Raw genomic sequence first — 24,677 nt, forward strand, 5'->3', positions numbered from 1 at the left:
CAGGGAGGTGACAAAGTTGGCCTTATGTTCAAAAGTAAAAATTGTGCTTACGTTTTTATTATTTTTAAGTAAGTAAATTCTATTTACAATATGCTTAAAATATTTCTTAGTTATGAAATCAGATCCCTATTAGTGGTTTTACAGAGATAGTAGCAGTTCAGATTATTTTGTATGTGTATCGTTTTACATTGGTTCTCCAGTTAGAATGTGTCAATTATAAATCTCTATTACCAGTAGTTTATATCTTGGCTGTAAAAACTTGCCCTAGGCTAAAACATCAGTATTTTTTCATTCACGCTTTTTTTAATCTCACTTTTCTCAGTAATAAAAGAAAAAATCCCCTATTTTCTGGCATGGTTCTAATATTTACCTGATTAAACAAGATCTGGATCACTGAATAAATAATACACATTTTAAAAAAAATATTTGAACTGGTAGTCAGTGCAGCATTTCACTGGAGCTATTCCAGCCTTCGGGGCGTGTATCCTTATAGAGACACATTCTGCCTGATTCTGCACTGTGATCTATCCCTGTGTGCCATTTGTAGTTGACCGGGTGCAGCTGGGGTGCCCTTGTCTCTTCTTCTCTCCTCTCGCTTAGTCCTCCTCGTCTCCCTTTCTCTTCCTTTTTTGTCTCGTCCCCTTCCACAGTTCATTTTATTGCAGGCCTATTGGTTGAAATGAGAATGAGTCAGTGGTAGGTGTGGTTGGGACACTCCACCAGGTGTACTGGCTGCTACTGTTCTATTGGGGAAAATTTCCACTGTGGTCAATCCTGAGCAGTCCTGGCCACCAGCAATTCCCACTGGCTCTATCAACATTTATCAATTATGAGGAAGTGCTTGTGTTTCTCCTGCCCTGAAGACCGCCCCCTCCATCTCAACAGCTGAGAGAAACTGGCACGCCTGCTAATGGAAACCACATCTGAGTGCTTGTTAGTTGCTCTGTTCCCAATCCAGGCAGAGCACGCTCATCTCTAGAATTTGATCTGACAAAGTCCAGATTTATTGGCCATAATGGCAATTTGAAAGGTTTATCTGTTCATTCTGGCAGATGCTTGAGGATGGTGCCTTAACTGGACTAAGCTTTAATTGCAGCTGGAGGGATATTTTTCTGAGTTGACTTCTTGTCAGTTTGAGTTTTTATTTTATACTGTATCTACGTATCCCCGGAGACTAGGCTGGGCACATTCTACATAAATCAACTGAAAATGGAATACATGGATTTCATGTAGTGTGTGTGTATTACATATGTATTGATTGTATTATGACCTGATCCTCGGAAGGTACAAACCAATTGAAGTCAACGTAGTGCTCATTTGAAGTCAGTGGAGCAACTCCGATTCGCACTAGTTGAGGATCTGGTCCTGTGAAACCTGTGCAAAACAATACACATGCAAACCAATGTGAACTGGCACTCTATCTTTAAAACTACCAAGCTCTGATTCCCTACATTTATAAGAAATGTTACCTTGATATGAGTGTCTCCTTGATACGCTTTCCGTGTGAAAATGTTATCATTTCAGATTTTATAATATTTGTCTCTATAGGTCCAAGGGAGTCAAAACCCAGTTGAATCCTGGTGTGTTTGGGTCACTGCAAAATTTTAAAGAAGATAAAACAAAACCTGTGCGAGATGAATATGAGTATGTGTCAGATGATGGCGAACTGAAAATTGATGAATTTCCAATTAGAAGAAAGAAAAACACTACAAAGAGAGATTTACCTTGTAAGACTGCATCCTGTTTTGTCTATATCTGTGCAATTAAATTGTATCCAGTTCTTCAAAACTACTTTTTAAAGTTATTATAAGTTTTACAATAAATAAAGAACATGTACATATTACTTGCAGCACAAGGTTTAAAATAAATACAATGGACTCAAATTGTATTCTGAGGCCGTACAGGTTGTTTCTGGAGTTAGTGAAAGGTCTGTCTCAACTTTAACAGGTTTTTTTTTCTTTCAGTTTTATCAGATAAAAAAGAAACGCTACAGCACACACCAGTTAAGAAGCCAAAGGTGGAGGCAGTATTGTATAAGGTATTCTGTTATTATTGTACCTTTCCCTGTTGTATCTGTGTGCCATTCTACACATCTAGAAATACGTTAAGGGCTTGATCCTATGGGGTGCTAAGTCCTCTGACCTTGATCCACTTAAACACATGTGAGCACTGAGTAGGCTCAATGAAATAGTCATTGAATTACCTTTGCAACCACTCTAAAACTACTTCACGGTGCCAGAAAGGTGTAAAAGGGCCTTACTGTAAATGAGAATCAGACCCTTAATGTACTAAAGACTTTGTCGATTTATTTGTATCCAACTGTAATGTCTTTTCATTTAGTTAACTAGAGGTGACCGGCCATGTTTGCAATGGATTGCATTAATATATTGTAGTAGATCGGGGTTAGTTGTTACTGTGGCTTGATTGCTCATATATTGTCCTCTGCCGTAGTGAATGTAAATGGAGTCTAGGACCTGTCAAGCATTCTGCAGAATTTTATTGTTAGACACCTCTCCACCCAAATGAGTTGTATGGCTCAATTCTCTTGCCACAGGACACCAGGAACTCCCAGTGGTGGCAGGGTTGGGCACCTCATGATAGGTTGGCACAGCTGTGGTGGATGTATGCTCGGTCTGTGTGGGGAAGGAAGATGGCATGTGTCACTCACAGCAATTCCTCTTGACAATTAAGAAGCAGAGTTAGTGGACTGCAAGGATAGTCCTGTCCATTCTTCCTTATCCAGACTGATGGTATCTGCACTGCGGGAAATGAAGACTGGGGTAAAATAAGGGGGCTGGAAGGTTTTCAGGGAGTTTAGGGGCAGGGCTGGTTGGGGAGAAGAAAAGACAAAGAAATGAACAGGAAATAGTTTTACAGGAACAAAATGTTGTCACTTTCCTTCCCTTTCACTGGGAAAAGGGAAGTAATACAAAACAGAGACATGGCCAGGAATGATGGACAACTTTGTAAGCAGGTAACAACGAGAGAAGGAGACAGAACATGAAGGCTCACGTCCTCCTCTGGAGGGTGAGTGTGACCCGCTCAGCAGTGCTCACACCGGCACTGCATTGCTGGCTCTGTTCCAGGCGTCTTTCCTGGCCTGTGGCAGTAAATGAGTAAATGAGCTTCTTCATTTTCTTTGGGCACTGGTCAGCACTAATCCATTTCTACACAGTACTTTCAACAAGTTAATCTTAAAGTTATGTGAGCAGTGTGTTAGCATAGTTGGTGTTTTATATTACAGGATGCCCATGATTCCTATTACATGGCAACTAAAGGCTTTATTTACTGAGTACATAAGAGGAACTTTCTTTCCTTGTAGTCTCTCTCACATCTATAATGCCCCCAATTCAGCAAGACACTTAGGTTCATACCTAATGTTAAAACACTTGAGTACTCTCACTGTCTGCCGTGGGACTGTTTATGGTCGGAGTTCAGGAAAGCTCTTCAGGACATGCATTGGTCCATTCCTATTCAGGATAACGTTTAAGCACATGTTTAGGGTTAAATAGGGGACAATTTGCATGCATATTATATGATTTGAATCACTTGCAAGAAGCAAGGTAGACGGTTGACATAAACTGTATATATCCAAGACATTCAGATTTCATGAATAGTGTAGACTTCTTAAACTGTGTTTGGGGAGACATGATGGCTCAAGGATATTTAAGGGCAATCAGAACTTCTCACCTGTACATTCATTCACGGTTACAGTCTAGTAGTGACTCAACATTGTTACCATTAGAGCTGAGCGAGTAATTGATTTTTTTGGTTCAGTGTTTGAACTGGAAGAAAATTGTTTAATTTCAAACCAAAACTGAATTTTTTCAAAATGAAATGTCCAAATGAACCATTTTGGCTTTAAAAAAAAATCCTAATTTTTTATTTTCCCAAAACCATCGGCCGAATTCAGCTTGAATTCATGAATAGTTTCAGTTGCCCCAAAACTTCATTTTTTGGCAAATTTACTATTTGACTGAAAAAAAATTCTCCAAGCTCTCATTCCCATCTGATGTGTCTGCCTGACTGATGTGAAATGAGGTGACGGTCGGTCTCTGTGCAGATGCTAGAGCACAAATGTTCATAATACATAACCAGCACCATAATTGGTAGAAATTGGTATCCTTTCTTGGTGGTCTTAGCAGTGACACAAAGGACTGGATAGGCCTGAGGAAAGAACACTCTCTAACTTGGGGGCAGGGATGCCATCAGAAGAAGAGTGAGGCACATTGGAAAGGTAGCGTGGGGAAGCTTGCAGTGGTGTTGCCTAGATGATAGATAAATAGGGGACTTCCATAGGTCTGGCACTCCTCAGAAGTATTAAATTGACTCTGAAAAGATAATATAACAACAAAGCTGTAAAGAGACCCGTTCAAACTGTGCCCCTAACTTTTATGGGGAAAGCAAAGTAACAGTTCTGTCCTCAAGTTTTGGGGGAACAAAAAGACTAGCGTCATGCTGCAAAACTGTTTGACAGCTTGCTGACTAATGTAGCTTGTTTCAATTTTTCTGAGCTTTTACCTTGCTTTGACAGAGTGATGAGTCATCAGATGAAGATTCGCTTCACATTGACACAGAGGCAAAGCCAGGCCGCAACTCCAAAGTGAAGAAAGAGAGTGGAAGTTCGGCAGGAATTCTAGATCTTTTGCAGGCGAGCAAGGAAGTTGGGGGTTTAGAGTACAACACCAACAGGTAGGCACACCTGGCTGATGATCCCTCTCTTAAAGCAAAATAATGCTCTGTTTCATGTGTGCAGCTAACACAGGATTTTGCAATTTAGTAATAACTTTTTTTCCAGTAAACTAGCTCCTTCTATGTCCCAGGCCCTGGAGGTGAGCAGGTGGAAAAGGTCCTGGTGGTATAATTATAAAATTAGAGGCATTCCCAGACGTAAATGCTGAAAATCCACCAAAGCAATAACAATAAAATTGATGATTCATTCAAAAGGAGACAGCTCAGTTAATGCAGCTTGAGGACAACATTAATTTATGCACCAAACAACTTGTGTTCATTTTATAATGCTTGGTACGGTCCACACAATCTGGATTATTGGATGTTTGGAAAAAGAAAAAATTCAGGAAGCAACAAATGGCTGTAAGAAGTAATTTCTCTAGAGGACATTAAGCATAAAATGGGTCTTCGTGGATCAGTTTGGGACCTTGCTCATCTACAATGCTGTATGCGTGCTGGAAATGTTTTAGCGGAGGCTGTTATAAGTGGGATATCACATGTGATGCCAAAATCGTTGAGGTCTGGCTAATAGTGAGAAATGCTGGGAGGTTTTTTACACTAGTGTTAAGCCCCAAACTGGAAACTATTAACAGGAAAGGAAAATATTTTACAAATTAGAACTGCAAAATGTGGATCCAAATCACAAACACCCCAGACTTACGGGCTGTTTGGACCTGGGACTTTAGTTCAGGCCCATCTCAATTAAAACATACGTGTTAAATATCCCAAATCAATGCAAGGCAAAATTGATCCATCCCCTGGTCCAGCAAGGTATTTAAATGCATGCCTAATCTCAGCATGTGAGTAATCCTATTTAAATTAATGGGACTGCTCACATACTTAATACCTGCTGGATCTGGTTCCCTGTGAGCTCAGCCCAAGGAACAACTCTCAGGATAGTGCCTTACAGGAGAGCCACAACTACTAGTGATTTTGGGGTGAAGTAGCAGATGCAAAGTGCTGTGCCTGCTCCCCAGTGAATCCATGGTCCTGGACAGGCTGTATTTCCCCTCTAATGGAAACCACAGAAATTCACCATGGTGATCTTCTCTGACACAGACTGTCTGTGTCCTACCTTTGTGGGGCCTCCCTGCTTTGGCTCCCCTGCAGAGCAGCCCTGTTCATCAGCTTTCGGCCCCAGTGAGCCTGCTTGAGCAGATACAGGCTTTGGGTCTCCAGCCCATTGAGATCAGGAGGAGGCCCATCTCTTCACTCTACCCTGGTACAGTTCACTTCCTCATGTCCTTTAAAAAGAGCAAAACAAATACCTCCCATGTACATGTCAGAACAATTTCCCCTTCTTGCTTTCTCTTCTCTCCCATCATCTGTATGATCATCCGTCTAATCTGGGTCCAGCCTTACTTGTCTTACTCACAATTGCAGTCCCACTGAATAAAGAAAGCAAAATCTGGCCCTTCATTTCTAACCTCCTTTTCAGCAAAGGCTATGTCTGTAAAAGGCCATGCTGTCTAGGGCCTACAACCTAGGTGAAGGACCTGGGGTGCTGTACAAATAATAAAAATATCCGTGAATGCCTAGCACCTTGCAGGAATATGTTCTGTTTAGCTGGTACTGACATCATCTGACGTTTTCAGCAGAGAAACAGAAACTTGGACTCACATCCTGTTACGGACATAAAGTGAGAACAGCTTTACTAGTGTTTTATTTAAAAATGACCATGTATTTGTAATTATTAACCAAACCACTGTGCTGTGATAGTGATTTGGAGTCTTGCACGCATTTTTAAAAATAATTCTGTAAAAGGCTTAATAGTTCTTTTTTTATAGGCCCTGGACTGGAACTGAGGTGACCTGGTTTCAGTGCCTGGCTCTGTCACAGACTCCCATTGTGACTTTGGTCAAGTCATTCAATTTCTCTGTGCCTCCATTTCCCATCTGTAAAATAGGGATGATGATGATTCCTTTCTCCTGTCCTTTATCTGTCTTGTCTGCTTAGACTAGGGTGACCAGACAGCAAGTGTGAAAAATCGGGACAGGGTGGGGGGTAATAGGAGCCTATATAAGACAAAGCCCCAAATATCAGGACTGTCCCTATAAAATCGGGACATCTGGTCACCCTAGCTTAGACTATAAGGTCTTCAGGGCAATGGCTGTCTATTAACATGTGTTTGTGCAGTGCCTAGCACAAAGGAGCTCTGGGGCATCTAGGTTCTACGGTAACACAAATAATAATGACAATGTAAATAAATGTAAAAGTGCAATTCTGGGAGAATGTACCAAAAACAAGGAGTGCTTGATAAATGGAGTGCTTTCCTGTAAAAGCCTTAAGGGGGTTAGAGAACAGTCCTGCACAACTTATTCAGGCAATGTCTGCTGAAATCAGCGTGAGTTTATGCCTGCTTAAAAGGAGTGTACAATCTGATTCTTAGTATGGGAGAATCCAGGAATCTATTAGCCCAGATGGCTTCCTTCAGTAAACAGGATTTACTGACCCCGGGAAAGAAAGCAAATCAAAATAAGTAGTTAGGATTCAAGGATGCTTAACAGTTGTAATTAACAGGGATACAGGGACTACGCAGAAAAAACCCCTGAACACTGTCATTCAAGGCAGACTTGATGATGATGATGTAATTAATAGAGTGAAACCCGGTCTAGAGGCCACCTTTGGTAGGCAACCTCCAGTCTTAAGAGACCACCCCAATGTGTATTGCAGACTGTACTGAGTACCCTTTGCTTCACGTCTACTAGAGGACCAATTTATCAGTAGCCCTTAGGAGCAGCAGATCTCGATGTGCTTTACAAAGGAGCGCAGTATCATTAGCCCCATTTTACAGATTAAGCAATGAATTTTTGTCAGCTATTCAAAACAAGTTTCACCCTCTTCACAATTCACAAAGCTTATTAGTTGTGTGTGACAGACGCTAACCACAGTATTCTGTAAGCACAAAGCACGGAAATGTCAGCTGTGAGGCTGGATCATTGGGAAGCCCTCTGGCTGTATCATTGTCGGTCTGCAGCAGCCATTCTCTTTCCAGCCCTCCCGCCGATTCCATGTTGTCTCAGGATCCATGACTGGAGTAAATATGGTTGAACACGACACGGGGCTTTTGGGAGAGCTGGGAGGGAGTGTGGAGCTCAGAAGGTGCAGGCGATCGGTGCTGTCACGGTTACCCTCTCCTTCCTTCCACTGGGCGTTTCATTTTTCTTGACACAGTTGCTAAACTGCAGCTTGCAGTTATGAAAGGGCCTTGGTAGAGTGAAATGAGCTCTTTCCCTGGGAGGTTCCAAAGAAGAAGAAGAAGAAACTATCTATCCATTAAGAAACTCTGGAAATTAAGAGCAATGCAGAGAATTCCAACAGAGGTGCTTCACACTCAGTAGTGAACGTTGCCAAGTGAAACTGTAGCAGCAAATAGCATCAGTGAGATTAAAAGAAAACTGGTTTGCTTTGTGATGAGACAGGATTGAAGTGTAGAGTGCCAAGAAAGGCAGTAGAGGTGCAGATAAACCTGAAGGAGGGAGACTTGCAGAGCTAAAGGAGTTTTTACCCTTCAGGAATTCATTATGTGACTGCTTACTCTGCCATTCATTCAGACAGCTGTGTGAGATATAGGAAATGAACTCTGTGATACAGAAGAGCTCTTTGGAAATTACTCTTGCTGTGATACGTGTATCATTTAAACTCCTTTGACATCTTTTCAGTGTTTTGGGGGAAACCTTGTCACTTGACTGACCCGAACGAAATTTGCAGACTCTCATCTTAACACTTTAACATCAATGCAGCTCCAGGGATGCTGGCAGTGGTGGGGCTACTACTGTAGACAAGGCTCAGAGCAAGGCTACACAGCTGTAAAAATGCCAGGACCGTGTGTATACAAGGTCTGTTTTTTCAATGGGGGGCGGGGGAAGAAGAGGGTGTTAAGGGGAAGAGGAAGGGAGCCTAGATTAGAGGAGGCTGGTATCTCTTAGAGAACAGACCTAGTCTTAGCTAATTGCTACTTTTGCCTAGGTGGAGGCAATTATTGCTTACCATCTGCTAAAGACTGTTTTTGCAGAGTTGAGTAACAACCTTTTAAAAGACATGTCTTAAGAGATGGACCTGAGTCACAGAGTTTGGATCTGATTCCTGATCTGCACTTTTCCAGAGTTTGGTTTGGACCCATCTCTAATTCCTTTACAATTAGTAATAAATATACACCTTTTAACCTATAACTTCTTTTCTTCTTGCTCTTCCCCTCAAAGCCATCTCATATCTAAATGCTACATCAGAACTCATCATCAGATTAGAGAACAACTTTTGTTAATTCCATTTTCACCTAACACCCTGATGTAGTTTAGTCGTCTTTTCATATTTACATTTAAGTTTCTCAAAATTATTAAATGCATCCTACTGAGAGGGGGGGCATAACGTTACAAGACTTGCTTACAGCTGTGTTTGCAGTGGGATGTGATAACAGAATAGCGTCTATAAAACATAAGAATTATTAAAATTTGGTTCAGCCATTTGGTGTATGACAGATAATGAGGCTGGCTGCTTGTTTGCAATGTATCAAACAGAAACGTTTGTGAAAGTTACAATAATCCTCAAAGACTCTGGCATTGATGCTATTCCATTGACTTCAATGGGTCACAAAGCTGTTCAATAACAGAATAGGAGTTAGCCCTCTCATTTTTCCTCCCCTTTTACCAGGCACTGTATCCAGTGCATTCATAGCCTTTATGGCTTCTGAAATCTAAGTCTAAAATGCAGTAATTAAATTCTGCATGAATTACTATACTGTGTGTTGTAACTTCGTGGGAACATGTCGTATCACTTTTGGCTCTTATATAAACAATTGGGTTTTGGTAGTGTGGGTGTAAGCTTCAGTGAAAAAAGCTCCTGCCTAATGAAATTATTATATTTCATTTCATAATCACTCATTTTTTATTAAATATATATAAACATGCTTTTTTTTTTAATAAGAAAAACTCCTGAATATACACACATACTACAATGCTGCACAATGCAACTGCGGTACTGTTTGGTTTTCCTACCATGTGTTAATAATTCCCATCTTTCTATGGTTTGGTTTTTCTTCCTCTCAAATCAGCTAAAGTGGAAAAGTTTTTCTTGGACACTCCACAAACCATTACTTAGTCAAGCTGGTCTTGATCCACTGATCCAGTGGGAGTTAGATCAGACCCTGGGCCACAGCTGTGCCCACAGTAGGTTGGGCTAACTGGAACTTAAAATCTCTTATTCGGTGTGAGAATTCCCCCATCTATATCGTTTTAATGAGCTGTGATGTTACACCTGCTGTATTGATACTCTTTTGTCCGTTTGAACGTTTCCTTTGCATATGGAGTGTGCAATGGCTGAACCAAGTTTTACTAAATTTTACTATGTTTTACAGATCAAGATTCTGTGTGAGCTGACAGTTTTCAGTGCAGTACCTCTTTCGGTTGCTGAGATGTAAGCAGCTGAAAATCACCAGATGCTTACTACACAGTGAACAATTATTGAAGTAAGCTAATTCCCCCTCTGCTCTCAAGGGTGACAACTTTCCAAGCACTAGTAAAGTATCTTTTAAAGGGGGAAAGAAAAAAAATACAGCAGAGGAAGTTACAAAAATGCAAAACCACGTGCAAAAAGGCAGAATTTAATCCAGTAAATTGCACAAAAATATCCTTTTCTCTAACCCTCCCCAAATCCTCTCCTTTAATGCAAATGAAACAAAAAGTGAACAGGATATGCTCAGTGACAAAGCAGCAACTAGTTCTGCACATTGCTGCATATTTTAGTTGCTCCATCCAGTGTGGGGGCCTGTACTATTGTCTGTGAGGTTCTCTGTTCCCATTTTCAAGGTGGGTGTCTTCATGGTTTTTAACTAACAGAAAGTTTACTTTTATAAATGGTATTTAAAAAAAATAATTTCTAAGGTTATAGAAAGGGGATATGGCTTTCCAGAGGTTAATAATTGCTTTCTGTTTCTTCTACATTTTCTGGCTTAGAAAGCAGAACAAAATGACTTAATGCAAATCTGCAAGAACATGGCCTAATGAGAAACACTTTGCCTTATATTTAACTGTCTGTCTCTTTAAGAGGTTTTTACACACATGTTGAGTTTGTGGTTTGACTTTCAGAACCGCTGGTTTTGATCAGATTCCACAATTTATTTGTTAAAGCTTGTGTTGCTTTAGGCAATTCCTCTCTAATTCTCCCATTTTTGATGGTCTGTTTCCACTGTTTTGAGAGTCTAGTGTTTGAGACAAACTGCGAAGAAAATAAGTTAATTTTTTGTAGATTTTGTGTACAATATGAATGCATCAGACAGAAAACGAAGGTGTTTGACATGATAATGGGAGGATTAAAGTGTACTTCACCAAATAAATGTCTTGATGTTCTTTTTCATTGATTCACTAGCTGTTAAAACTGGCTTAACTCATTTTTAGGATTCTTTATGACTGTGACTAGTTCCAAGAAACTTGCTGAATGTGTTCATGTTACTATATCTGGAATCCTAAAAAACTTTAAAGGGGATTAAGTTAGCATTGAATAAGAGAATGTGACATGTTGTTGCTAATTTGCCCAGGAAATGTTTGGTATTAGTGGTTTCTATTGAATAGTGATTTAAAAAAAACCACACACATCTTCATTTTGTCAGTGGTTTTTGCACTTTATTGTTTTCCTGAGCTCTAAAGAATTGTAAGTATTGAGTTCACATAATCTGCCTTTTCAGAAATTGCTTTCTTGTACTGTCTGAAGAGATTAATTTTCTTCTGCATTCTAGTGAACCTGTTTTTCTTCCCTCATTAAACCTATGTGCTATGTAGAACACTTCCTTTTTAGCTTACCACTTTTCTAGAATTTTTACATACCCTTTGACATCAACCTACCACTGCAGGAATAAAACTTTTATAAAAGCTAAATTTTTCGGGTGAAATATTAATCATCTTGTTTAACATCATTCTGAGCCTGATAGCATTTTTGACAGCTATGATTATCTGTCAGGGCTAGTGTAAGTCTACATTTTCTAAAATTCCTTTGCAGGTTATATTCATCAGTCTATATATACTGATGCATAACTGTTCCTGGCTATTCTGTCCATCAGACACCAGTAGTAATGCAAAACCAGTAATAAATGCATAACTCTAGTCATATTCCCACTTTCTTGAATCTTTCTTCCTCCTCTCAACTTATCCTATTCTTTGTCTCTGTTGGGGTAAGACACATGGTTTAGCAGCTTATTCTGTTTCCTGAAGTTCTGTTCTTCTGATTGGGCCACAAGGAAGAGAGTAAAAGATGTGAAAGGGCGTCTCATACAGTAGCACTAAAAGTTGGGCTTCTTTTGACCTTGCTATAAAATTCCTCCAATTTATGGAGTTGAGATAGTCTTTACATCTTTAAGCAGTTTCTGTTCCTCTCTGGGGAAGGAGAGGATCTAGTCCTCTCTAAATATAGGGGTATAACTAACTCCCTTTGATGCTAATGAGGGATTCAATATGGATGGAGAATAGATCCTTGTGTGACTGCAATTTACTTGCAAAGGTGTAGTGAAAGGGATTTTAGGCCAACAGAGTCAGAGGACAAGGAAATTTGCTGCTTAGTCCTGTGAGCACTCAGAGTTAATATTCCATCACTTTCCCCCCTAACTGAAACATCTCATTTTACCCTCTGTCTGGAAGTACTTAGATCCCACCTTCTTCTCACTTCAGCTCTCTTCCAAGCAGCTCTGACCTCCTGATATAGCAGTCCTTTCAGCCGGTACTCTAGCGCAAGGAAGGCCTTCCTTCCTCTTCCTTTTCAGTAGATCCTGACTTCCGTTCCAGGAGCATATGTTGGGATTGGGGGAAGTAAGAAGTCCATTGTAGTCTACAGAAAGCAGCAATTCTGAATCCCTGTTCTTGCCTATTGAGAATAACAGAAATTGGAGCTGGAAAAGGTCACCTAGGCTGTCCCAGCCTGTGCTGGATTTGTCAGTACTGTTTGTGAACGGCAGCAAAAAGGGTTAGCATTGATCTTTTAATAAATGTATTTAAATTTCTCGTTTATGGTAGAAATCTACAAAAAGCCCTTTACATTGGGTGTTACCTGTGTAATTTTACGGTGATGTGTTTTGTCGTGATCCGTATCTAACTGTATCGTTGCACGGTGTAGTTTGAACAGTACCCTGAGCACCCTTAAGGGTGGTGGTCAGGGAGAAGGGCTGTTTACAAATATTATGTTATAAAAACCCAAGCCAGTGCAGTTATCCAAGAATAGATTTTTATCCAACCAAACACCCCAAATACCTGAAATGTACAAGTTCTGCAGTGATGGAAATCATGTTAATATGCTTAACTATCTTGCTGGCTCAAGGCCTAGGAACTCATTTCCAGGAGTGTGGGGCTTTTAGATTGGACCAATATTTTATCTAATTTTAAAAAAGCAATTTCAACCACCACCAATAACAAATTTTACTCCTAAAAAAGAACCAGAATGTCTAACAAACACACACCACAAATGAGAAGCCATGTGTTATGTTTTAGTGCAAAATGTCATCTCTGAACATATGATCCAAGCCTTACAGAATTTTCACTGTGTTCATAGAGCTGCAGCTGCATGGTCCCCTGAACCCTGTCATACTGCACTTGTGACCTTCAGGATCTAGCAGTGGTCGAGCCTTGCATGTGACAGTTGTGTAGGAGATGCTTGGAACGCTATTGTAACTCAATTCTTCAATTGGATAGATTAAGATGCTTAGGTTTCCTTTCTTTGGTGGGGTGGTAGTGAATGAAAATGAAAGATGGTTGCCCAGCAGTGATGGGCAAATTCTTTTTGTTACCTTGTTTGAGATGAAGGGTGAAATTTTCAAAAGCATGTCAGTGATTTAGGAGCCCACTGAATCCCATTGACTTTCGCTGGGCATAGACTCATAAGTCACTTTTGAAAATAGGACTTGGGCTCTCAAGTCACTGAGGCCGCTTCTGAATATTTTACCCTAAATTTTTTGTCCCCCTACTCTGCTCCACTTATAGAAGAGGAAGTAAAATACATGCCATTAGTTTACTTGTGATGCATTTGGCAAATTTGCAAAACTCTAAGCAAACACTGTGAACATAAGAACGGCCATTCTGGGTCAGACCAAAGGTCCATGTAGCCCAGTATCCTGTCTTCTGACAGTGGCCAATGCCAGGTGCCCCAGAGGGAATGAACAGAACAGGTAATCATCAAGTGATCTACCTCCTGTCACCCATTCCCAGCTTCTGGAAAACAGAGGCTAGGGACACCATCCCTGCCTATCCTGGCTAATAGTCACTGATGGACCTATCCTCCATGAGTGGACACAGGGATGGCCATTAATCATAGTGAAAGACATCAGTGAGTCAGTTCAGAATAAGAACAGAGTGCCATATCCTCAGATAGTAAAACGGGCCTAAGGCCTTTGACTTCAGTAGACCTACTCTGATTTTCAGCAGCTGAGGATCTAGCCAAGAAAGATTTTGTAGGAAGTCTCCTGTTTATTTCTTTTGACTACTAAATGTTGCCTCTCATTTACTGTTGAGTCTTGGCCAACCCACCTTGGAGGTTGGCCCATCCAATCCACAGGTTAATATGTAACTCATGATCATTCTCTTCTAAAATGGGTACTGGAGACATAATTTTGTTGATTATATTGTCCTTGGGTTACCAGCTTTTTGTTGTGGGGAGAGTCACTTGGTTACTCTCCTCACTTGCCCAGAATATGTCTTGTGATAAAGTATTCACGTAACTAAATTTTGGAAGATTTCCTGATTTTTATCTCAAATCTCTGTTTGCCCTTCTAACCTTCTATGCTTGATGGGTTTATACTTGGTATAACTTGATTTCCCATACTAAACACCTACACAGTGGTGAGGCCATTAATCCAGAAATCAAATTGAGCTGTATTTACAGTGAATACTGTTTGTTTCATGTTGTTGATTTGGTAATTAGCTTAAAGCTCTTTATTTTGTTAATGTTTTCCCTCAGTCAGCCACCTGCATCTCCCAGCACACAGGAAGCAATCCAAGGAATGTTATCAATGGCAAATCTCCAGTCTTCTGACTCCTGCCTGCAGACTTCATGGAGTGCCAACCAAGCTAAAAATAACACTATCTCAGCCCAAAACTCAAAAAAACCTGGGAGCAGTAACAACAAAAATGCAGGCAAGCACTTACTGAAGAAGAGCACAAAAAACAGCATTGACATTGAAGACTATGATGACCAGGACCACTTAGATGCCTGTTTTAAAGATTCTGATTACGGTGAGAGAAAAAAAATTAATCTCTATGGCTCTGGCCCTAATTCTGAAAGTATTTATGCATGTGCTTAATTAGACACTTATAGTTAGTCCCATTGAAATCAAGGGGACTGCTCTGGTACATACAGTTATTCAGTGTTTGCATGCTGGGGGGCCTATATTGCTAGATTAGTCTGTATCAAGTAGGCAAGATTAAAGAGAGAGTTTAGATTAGATAGACAAGGGTGAAGAGATAGATTAGATCAGAACAAACACATTAGGCAGTTGAGATTAGATAAATAGATTAAACTGATATTTTATTACAATTGAACCCAAACAAACATGTTACACTTTTATGTAGTATAGGGAAAAGATTTTAACAAGCACAGCAGCGGAGTTGAAACCACTATTAGCCAAATCCTACATCATATATATTTAATTTAAAAATATCACAGTTTCAGGGTTCACTGCATAAAGTTCTACTTATATGTCAGTGAGGTAGAATGAAATGACTATCAGAGAAGCTGTCAGTAAAGAACCCCTGAATTAGATACGATGAGGTCATGATCTTAAGTTTTAATGCCAAGAATGCTAAACTCTGCAGTGAAAGGAAAAGAGGGATTTTTGAGACCACTACATTAAGTTTACTATATTCTGGAAGCGAGTTTTTTAATAATATGAAAAAACAGCCTCTATAGGTGTGTGTGACAGAGAGCAGGTAGAAATACTAACACTCATAGAAAAATAAAACCACATAGTCATGAAGGGCTCAAGAAGGGTATGCAGCTCTTTAGCAACCTAATAAAAATGTTACTTTAAAATGCTGCTGCTGCTGACTGTGACCCTTAAAAACATCCTTGAAATCTGCTCTCTCTATTAGATACACATATATTAAAGTTCAAATTGAAATACTCAGAAGTTTTATGAAAACAAGACATTTTGAAAATATTGTACATGTTTAAAAGAAGTTAAGTGCATGTTGCTGGTTTGCAGTTACAGCACCTTGTGGGCATATCAGTCAGGATAAATTACATGACAAATTTTGTGAAAGTGTAATTTATAGACATGATCTACATGTGACAATGGGAAAATAGACAGGGTGATATTTTAAACCCCAATTTTCTTGCTAATTATATATTTATGCTACTATTTGATGCGTTTTCTTTGTTGTAAGCAGTCTGAGTTTATAAAGACTCCATTTGTACTGCATCTGGTCAGCAGATTTTCAGTTCAGGGGCTAAATTAAGCAGTAACATTATAACCATACATTGCTTTAACAGACAAACACTGAAATCAAAATTAAATGCACATTTAAAAAAAACCCCTCTATCAAGGAGTCTGAGTGTGTGTGTATATATATATATATAGAGGATTGAATAAAACTCAAATGATATTGTTACCATTCACCCAAAAGAACTGTAACTGTTCATGGAGAGAACAGTTCAGGAGGCATGTGGCTGCAGAGAAAACCATTTTCAAGGTTTTCATAAAACCACCTGCCCTCTCTCCCTCAGTCCATTTATCTCACTGCCACTGAGCTATTTGTAGAGCGACTTGAAGGGTTTGATGTTATACAAGGTAACGCTGATGACATTTAGCACGTTGATAGCACCTAATAAGTTCTCTTGCCCTTCCCCTCATGTGGGTTGGTCAATAATTATCCACCTTTTACTGAAGGGGAAATGGAAACACAGAAGGGTTAAGTAACTTGCTCCAGGCCACACCCTGAATGAGTGGCAAAGCAAGCCAGCAGTCCCAGGTTCCCAGTCCCATTCTCTGCCCACTAGATCCTGCTGCCTCTGAAGGCTCTACAACTGCATCTATTTGTGAGCAAAACCCAATGAAATTTAGTGAAAGTGAAAGGCAGAGATGTTGAGTGTTTCTGAATCTCTCACAGAACCCTAATATTTGCTGACACAGCTGGTTCAGGCAAACATGAGCCAGGATTTTCTTCATATATTTAACAATATACCTGACTCTTCAAGCATGATTTAATGAATGACTGGGGAAAAAAACCAAAACAAAACAAATCTGAAGTATTTTTTTGTGGGGGGCGGGGAGGGGAATGAAGACAATCTGGGACTTTAGGCATACCACAACACATGTCACCGTGCCCCCAACTCCTGTGGCCCTGTCTGACCTCCGCCCCCATCTCCACACACACATGGAGTGGGAGAGGTTCCCTGTCCCCTCTCAGACCGACAAGGGCGGTAGCATGGGATCACTTTCTGTACCTTAGGAATGGCAATTCCCCCTTCTTGGGAGCAGCAGGGCTTTGTGCTCTCCCCTAGAAAGGCAGAGTTGACAGAGAGGGGCACCTCAGGACTTACCCCAGTAGCTGCTTGGATGGGTAGGTTGGCCAGGCCTGCTGCACTCCTCCCCTCCAGTATATGCAGTTGTTTGCTGCATTGTGTTGCTGGGACTCTCCAGAATGGCTAATAACCTGTTCACCCCTCTCAGAGCTATTGTTTCAGGCTGCCTGCAGGCTCAGGCAAGCATCACTGCATCGGTTACATGTGGGTCATGTTTTCAAACTGTTTTCACAATTATGGGGGCTTAGAACTTACCTTTTTTAAAATGAAAGTTGAGATTCTGATGTGATCACATCAGTCCAGGAGCAGGGGTCCTCGGCATTGGCCTGCAGTGAGCCTGTGCTTTAATCCAGCCCTGTTTTTTCCCCTCCCTGCCAAAGAATCAGTCAGATTTAATCTTTTGAAAACAAACAAATCCCAAATGGGGAGGAAAAGCCCCCAAACATAAAGAAGAAGGCAAAAGTTCTCGTACAGCATTCCCTCCGCTGACTCCCAAGCCTTTCCATGCTAGGGCTCCCAGGTTGGGGAGCTATGGATCTAGAAGGTGGAAGGAGCTGGGAATAGATCTGTTTGTCTTGGGACTGGATGGGAGCAGGAACCAATGAGAACCAGTACTGATAGCCAGGGTCCTGAGATCTACCCTGAACCTAGGACACTAATGAGCACAGGGGTGATGAACTCCCTTCTCATTAATGGATGGACAACCCTCTTCCCTCTGACAGGAGCCTCGTGAGTGAAAACTCACTGTGTCTTCTGTTTCCTAAATTTGTTTTTCCACAAGTGGGGACAATTTGACCCTTTATTTTGAGTCACTCAGTAAGACGTGTGGTTTACAATGAGCAGAGAGAGGGAAAGAGGTCTTGAGGGAGCGAGCTGTGTCAGTGCCATCTCAGTGTTGTTTAACAGAGCAACATTTTATTCAGTACAGTGTGGGTTTTATGGAGTAATAATTTTAATGACTAATAATCTGAGAATAGCTTTGTGTTTTGGCCAAGAGCCTCTGTCTGTGGCTTAACTGGACCAAATTCCACATGCACCACACAAGGCCCATTAAAATCAGAAGGAGTTTTTCCTGCAGACGAACATTAGCACTGAGCCCATGTAAGGCAGAGTCCAGCACTCTGTTTACTCCGAGAAAGGTCTAAGAAGTGGCATTAATCACATACCTCTCACCCAACCAATGTAGTCAAAATAGTGCTATTCAGCAAACTGGCAAACAGCCGCCTCTTGTGGGGGTATCCAATGGCCTCACTTTTATCCTGATATTAGAATCATAGAACTGGAAGGGACCTCAAGGGGTCATCTAGTCCAGTCCCCTGCACTCAAGGCAGGACTAAGTATTATCTAGACCATCCCTGACAAGTGTTTGTCCAACCTGCTCTTAAAAATCCCCAATGATGGAGATGCCAGTGCTTAACCACTCTGACAGTTAGGAAGTTTTTCCTAATGTCCAACCTAAACCGCCCTTGCTGCAGTTTAAACCCATTGCTTCTTGTCCTATCCTCACAGGTACAGAAGAACAATTTTTCTCCCTCCTCCTTGTAACAACCTTTTATGTATTTGAAAACTGTTATCATGTCCCCTCTCAGTCTTCTCTTCTCCAGACTAAACAAACCCAGTTTTTTCAATCTTCCCTCATAGGTCATATTTTCTTGGCCTTTAATCGTTTTTGTTGCTCTTCTCTGGACTTTCTCCAGTTTGTCCACATCTTTCCTGAAATGTGACGCCCAGAACTGGATACAATACTCCAGTTGAGGCCTAATCAGCGTGGAGTAGAGCGGAAGAATTATTTCTCATGTCTTGCTTACAGTACTCCTGCTAATACAGCCTAGAATATGTTTGCTTTTTTTGCAACAGCATTACTCATATTTAGCTTGTTAAACACCTTCTTCTCCTAAGGGTACCACACTCTGCCTGTGTTTTAGACGTGTAGGAAATTCTGTTTCACACCATGTGAGGGTCACCAAATGTCCATGGAGATAACCTATTTGCTGACCTATCTGATCAGGGAGTAACATCCCCCCCATGCACCTGATAGTGACAGGTATTCCAAATAGGCCCAGCTGTATGTGAGGGGAGGACTGGCTTTTCCAAGCCAAGAATAACATCACGCGCTGTGAACAAAAAACTGTATTATTATTTTCATTACAATAGCACCTAGAGGCCTCCAACCGAGATTAGGGACTCCATGGTGATAGGTAGTGTATAAACACAGAGTAAGAGCCAGTCTTTGCCCCTAAGAGATTGCAATCTAAACAGACAAGACAGGTATGGGGGGGGAGAGAAAACAGAGGCACAGTGAGGTGAAGTGACTTGCCCATGGTCACACAGCAAGTCAGTGGCATTGCTGGGAACGGAGCCCATCTCCCCTGATTCCTAGTCTAATGCCCTATCCCCAGGGCACCAGTGCCTTTCGGACATTTCACTCTGCGTGCTACCCTTGGCCGCAGTGTATTACATAGATACTCTAGGCCTGATTCACCACTGTGCTAGTCCAGTTTTTCACTGATGGGTGATTCATACTTACCTCAAACTCCTGTTTAATACTGCTGCAATAAAAGCTATTTTTTATTCCTGGTTTAGTTTACCCATCTTTGGAATCCGATGAAGATAATCCAGTATTCAAATCACGATCAAAGAAAAGAAAAAGTTCTGATGATGCTCCCTACAGCCCGACAGGTAAGTCCATGATGTCTTGGATGTTCAGATTTAGGGAGGATATTTCAAATTGAAAACCTAGAAAAGAACAATGGGATTTATTATTTTTATCATAAATATTGTGCTCGTCTAGATCTCTCAGTTGAGAGGCTATTTTTTTTCTTAAAATAGTTCCACTGTAGTGAACACTAAATTGAATCTAACACATTCTGGACAACGTTTCTCTTCAGCTACCTTTTAAAAATAAAAAGTAATCTCCTGTAGGTATCTTTCACATCCTGCCAGTGAAGGGGATGATGTATTACTAGCATTATGATGATGTAGTGGAGAAATCTAGCAGTTTTGAGGCAGCCCACACCTTATATATAAAAAGCATTAAAAAAGAAAATAGAGAATATAAAATATTCCCACTGTTTTCATCAAAAGCTCAGTAAAACTGAATAACTGGCAGGGACAGTTTCCGTGCTGTGCCTTACAGGAAGTGCCACCTTTTACAGTGCCCAGATTGTGGGCCAACTGGGGGCCAATGCAGCTCCTGGTGTATATTCGAGAGCTCTAATTTCTAATGTTCTAATTTCCAGCAGCCTGACCCGGGCTGTCTGTTGAGCAGCCCAGAATGTCTATAGGGTTCAGTGCTACCGGCTGCACTAGTGGGGCTAGGATGGACATGGTTAGGGTTGCTTATGGGAGCCTTGTACAGCACCTGCCCTGGAAGAATTCTCCCTTGGCCAAGTGGGGTGGGAAGAGATTGTGAAAATCCCTGTGAAGCATTTTGCCTGTTCATTTGGGGTAAATTCACATTCCATGAATGTTTGATTTTTCATTAAATGTGGTCAGTTTTGGAAAATCTGGAGGAGAATATGGGTTTCCTTCCAAAAGCTACATAGTTTAAGTGGAGTCCTGAGCTCTGTTTCCACATCTGCCACTCAACGGCCTTACTAACGCTTGGCACTTATAGACGTTCGCCCCACTGAAGTAGAATGGCCATTTAAAAATAAGCTCTGTCTTGCCCTTGTCACCCCCCTTGCCCTTCATTCTGTAGGAATGCAGTGCTCCCCCTACACAGAGTAGCTGTTATACGGTATTTTCATTTTGTTCTTACATTTAGCAAGAGTTGGCCCCTCAGTACCTCGACAAAACAGACCTGTCCGAGAGGGTACAAGAGTTGCCTCCATTGAAACTGGACTGGCAGCAGCAGCGGCCAAATTATCCCAGCAGGTGAGTTTGCATACTAGGTAGCTTTTCCTTAGAAAATACGTTTATTTTCAAATGGAGCCATAGCACTTCCCCATCTTCTCCTGTTGCTTGTTGAATATTAACTATGTTGTTGTAACAGCTCATGTTTAATTACTGTACACGTCCAATTCTGTACTCAGTGACAAAAATCCCAGTGGCCTCAATAGAAACAGGATCAGGTCCTAAATTACACTTTCAGATTTCCAGCGACACTGCAGATTAGAGGTTTCTAGTTCAATTAGGTGCTTTAAGCACACTGACAAAATTATCAGTTGGGTAGATCAGGTAAACAAAGAAGTATTTGGGGGAAAGCTTCAGTGTAAGCACCTTTTACTTTAATAAGATTAGAGTAAATTTACAAGTGTGCTTATGTGATTTAGGAGTCTAAGTCCTATTTTCAAAATTACCTTAGGTATTTGGTGCCAGATTTTCAAAGGTATTTAGGCCCTTAAAGATGCTCATAGGCACCTAGTGGTATTTTCAAAAGTTCCTGAGCAGGTTAGGCACCTAAGTCCCTTTCAAAAATGGGACTCGGACACCTATGTCTTGTAAGTGTTTTTGAAAATGTTACTCTAAGTAATTCAAAATTGAGAATTATGCCAGATTTTCATCATCTTTTTTAACTTAATTTCTTTTTTATGTTAAATTCTGAAAGTTGCGATAAAGCTTTTTCTTATCCTGTAAACTTACATTCAGTTATGGAAATGGATGTTTGTATACAAACATGCTGAACTGAAGGATGCTTACAGAAAATCCTCATAGGAAGTAGGGCCAAATGCAGTACCCCCATGTTCAAAACTACATTGCCTCAACACAATAATCTTTAAATCCTTTTTAAAGTACCAAAAGACACTAGACAGCTGTGTCAACACACAGCCTAGAACTCAGCTACTTTTTCCAGTTTAGTAATCCCATTTTTAACAGGTTACTAAAGCTTTTTCCAATATCAGCCTATCGTCCGTATGGAGTTTAAATTGTTCCTTCATTGTGAGTGAAATTCACCACGATACAGAAAGCCATTACAGGCCTATGTACATAGGGTTGCGCTCTACATTGACATTACTCCCAGCTAACTTCTGCACAGGTGTTAATTTTTCCCCATGAGATGAAAAATATTGAGTCTGATTCTCAATTACTCTGTTCCTATATTTGGATCAGGAATGGACGAGGGAAAGGTGGCTTTAAGCCATCTTTGTGCTCCCATATACTGGGGCTGCACAGGGACCTGCCCAGCCCTCAGTGTATGTTAGAGCAACCACAGGTCTACTCCAATTTATCTTCTGTCTTCCAAAGCCCATTGGGCATGTCTACATTACGCACTAGATCGACGGGCAGCGATCGATCCAGCAGGGGTCAATTTATCGCATCTAGTCTAGATGTGATAAATCGACCGCCGAGCGCTCTCCCGTCGACTCCGGTACTCCACCGGAATGAGAAGCGTAGGCGGGAGTCAACGAGGGAGCGTCAGCCATCAACTTACCACAGTAAGTAGATCTAAGTACGTCGACTTCAGCTATGTTATTCACGTAGCTGAAGTTGCGTAACTTAGATCGATCTCCCACTAGTGTAGACCAGGCCTCTGTGTACCTTGGGAAACAGAATAGCCATAGAGCAGTGCACCCAGACCACTACCCTGACAGGCAGCCCACACAGAGAGCTGAGGAAGAGCCAGTTTATACCTTTACACCAGCTCTCTACTGGCTGGGTGCCAGACCACCTGCACTAGGAGAGTCCTCAGGGGGCCAATTTTGCCCACTCTAACGCCTTGTTATACTACCAGAGTGACATAAATATAATGGGCCTGATTTTCAATTACACTAAGGCCCCTTTATCTTGTATCATTATTATTTGTATTACTAAAGCACCTAGGGGCCTGAGACATGTATCAAAGTCCCATTGTGCTAGGTGCTGTACAAACACAATGCAATGACAGTCCCTGCCCCTAAGAGCTCACAGTTTACGACAAGATACAGCAGGTGGATGCAACTAACAGACGAGGAAACAATGCTGTTGTGATCAGTTCTCACTTTGAGTTTCTAGCAACCCTGTTCGCTCTGTGTCTTTATCCAGTTCTGACAATATTCCCATTCTTGACGTGATACGCAGTGTAACAATGTTAACAAATGCCACTGGTTGTCACAGTAGCTGAATGGGGATTCTATGCTTTATTGAAAGGAGGAACAAAAAGGCAAGAAGAAGAAGAATACCAAAAAGAAGTTGTCCCCCAACAACACAAATAAACTATCTCAGGAAGGCAGCTCTCCTGAACCCAAATTGGAGTCCCATGCCAGCAGCCTAGCAGATCATGAATACACTGCGGGGGCAAGCACGTTTGGGGTCGCCCAAGTAAACAGAGGCTCTCAACCTATGGCACCTGGAGTTTTCCTCACCCAGAGGAGACCCTCATCATCATCACAGAATAATGCAGCTGCCAAAGGTACTGTAAATATTCACAGAGGAAATGTCCATCTCCATGACATGGCAAGCTCGTTCCCTACAGTGTAGTCCTGCATCCCTTCTCCATTGTGTCCTTGTACTCTTTCAGTGGAGCTAGGCTTATTTACACCAGTTGGGGATCTGGCTATGAGCACTGAGTTGGGTTAGCATTGTTGGCCTATGTGTTCCACTGTGTGTGGGTGTCTTATGGAGGAAACAATCCCTAATACTTGCCAAAGCGAACTCAATAGGTCATCTTCCTTTTTTTAAAGCAATTCATCTCTATATGACAGTCCAGCTCCTCCAGTATCTAAAAAACTATTCACAACAGAGCCTGTCACCTTTTCCCCTTCGCTTCTTCAGAAACTCCGTGTTTTTCCACTTTCTTCTATATATTTCTTCTGCCATTGACTCAGTGGGGTCAGGATTTCAACTGTAAATCTTAGTACAGATAAAATCCCAATGCACCTATTCTGTGTGTGTGCGTGCACAGAATATTTTAAGTCACCTTTCTTACATTGGAATGCTTCTTGAATTTCAACAGTGCAAATATTTAAACTACTTTTAGGAATTATTGTGCTTAAGGAAACAACACCATTAAAAACCCCACGCATATCAACTTGTTTTTCAATATTTTTGTTTACTCTCTGTAATTGGAATTTTATTTTTACACTGAGGAATAGCTGGAATCTTGTTTGAGTCAAATGTTTCCCCTCCTGTCTTCCGCTATCCCTCTCTGAGCCCACATGAAAGTCCTAAGTCAAGAAAAAGGTGGAGGGGAGTGTGTGTGAGAGAGAGAGAGAGATCGGTCAAAGTTGAGCAATGATGCAATTTATGATAAGTTAAGTGACTATATTTCCCATGGTTTTATAACTGTATGAATACAGTGGAGATAGCATGAGATTTCACATAGTACTGTATACTATGTGCTTAACTTGAAAACATCTGTATCACTAAATGTGCTGTCAGTAACATTTTCTTAACAAGATGTTATTTATTGCAAACTCTGGATCCAGAAAACAAAGCCAACTAAAAGTTAGAAAGACACACAGGAATTTTTTTAATGCTTGTGGCCGTTGGCACAAACAGCAGCAAAATGAAACGTTTCATTCAATTTACCTCTT

The 24,677-nt window shown here is 41.0% G+C and overlaps 1 protein-coding gene and 1 long non-coding RNA gene across 3 annotated transcripts in view; one reads left to right on the forward strand and one right to left on the reverse strand.

Annotated features, from left to right (window-relative positions):
• The window catches only part of PHF2 (PHD finger protein 2), a 140,357-nt gene that overhangs the window by 111,644 nt on the left and 4,036 nt on the right, over positions 1 to 24,677 (forward strand). The window contains exons 15-21 of the mRNA XM_074958101.1: positions 1,549 to 1,727; positions 1,965 to 2,038; positions 4,535 to 4,692; positions 14,662 to 14,936; positions 19,807 to 19,902; positions 20,990 to 21,099; positions 23,293 to 23,554. Of these exons, the coding sequence (XP_074814202.1) occupies positions 1,549 to 1,727; positions 1,965 to 2,038; positions 4,535 to 4,692; positions 14,662 to 14,936; positions 19,807 to 19,902; positions 20,990 to 21,099; positions 23,293 to 23,554 (1,154 nt within the window). The remainder of the gene's footprint in view (positions 1 to 1,548; positions 1,728 to 1,964; positions 2,039 to 4,534; positions 4,693 to 14,661; positions 14,937 to 19,806; positions 19,903 to 20,989; positions 21,100 to 23,292; positions 23,555 to 24,677) is intronic.
• Positions 24 to 24,677, reverse strand: part of LOC141990649 (uncharacterized) — a 77,262-nt gene continuing 52,608 nt past the window's right edge. Inside the window, exons 2-7 of one of the 2 annotated variants that reach the window (XR_012640227.1) lie at positions 19,751 to 19,959; positions 17,479 to 17,594; positions 12,371 to 12,579; positions 1,470 to 1,594; positions 1,293 to 1,374; positions 24 to 667 (exon numbers count right to left, since the gene is read on the reverse strand). This is a non-coding gene — a long non-coding RNA (uncharacterized LOC141990649). The remainder of the gene's footprint in view (positions 668 to 1,292; positions 1,375 to 1,469; positions 1,595 to 12,370; positions 12,580 to 17,478; positions 17,595 to 19,750; positions 19,960 to 24,677) is intronic. The other variant, XR_012640228.1, reaches the window with a different exon arrangement.

Source organism: Natator depressus, chromosome 7, assembly GCF_965152275.1.
Source record: "Natator depressus isolate rNatDep1 chromosome 7, rNatDep2.hap1, whole genome shotgun sequence".
Classification (NCBI taxonomy): Eukaryota; Metazoa; Chordata; order Testudines; family Cheloniidae; genus Natator; species Natator depressus.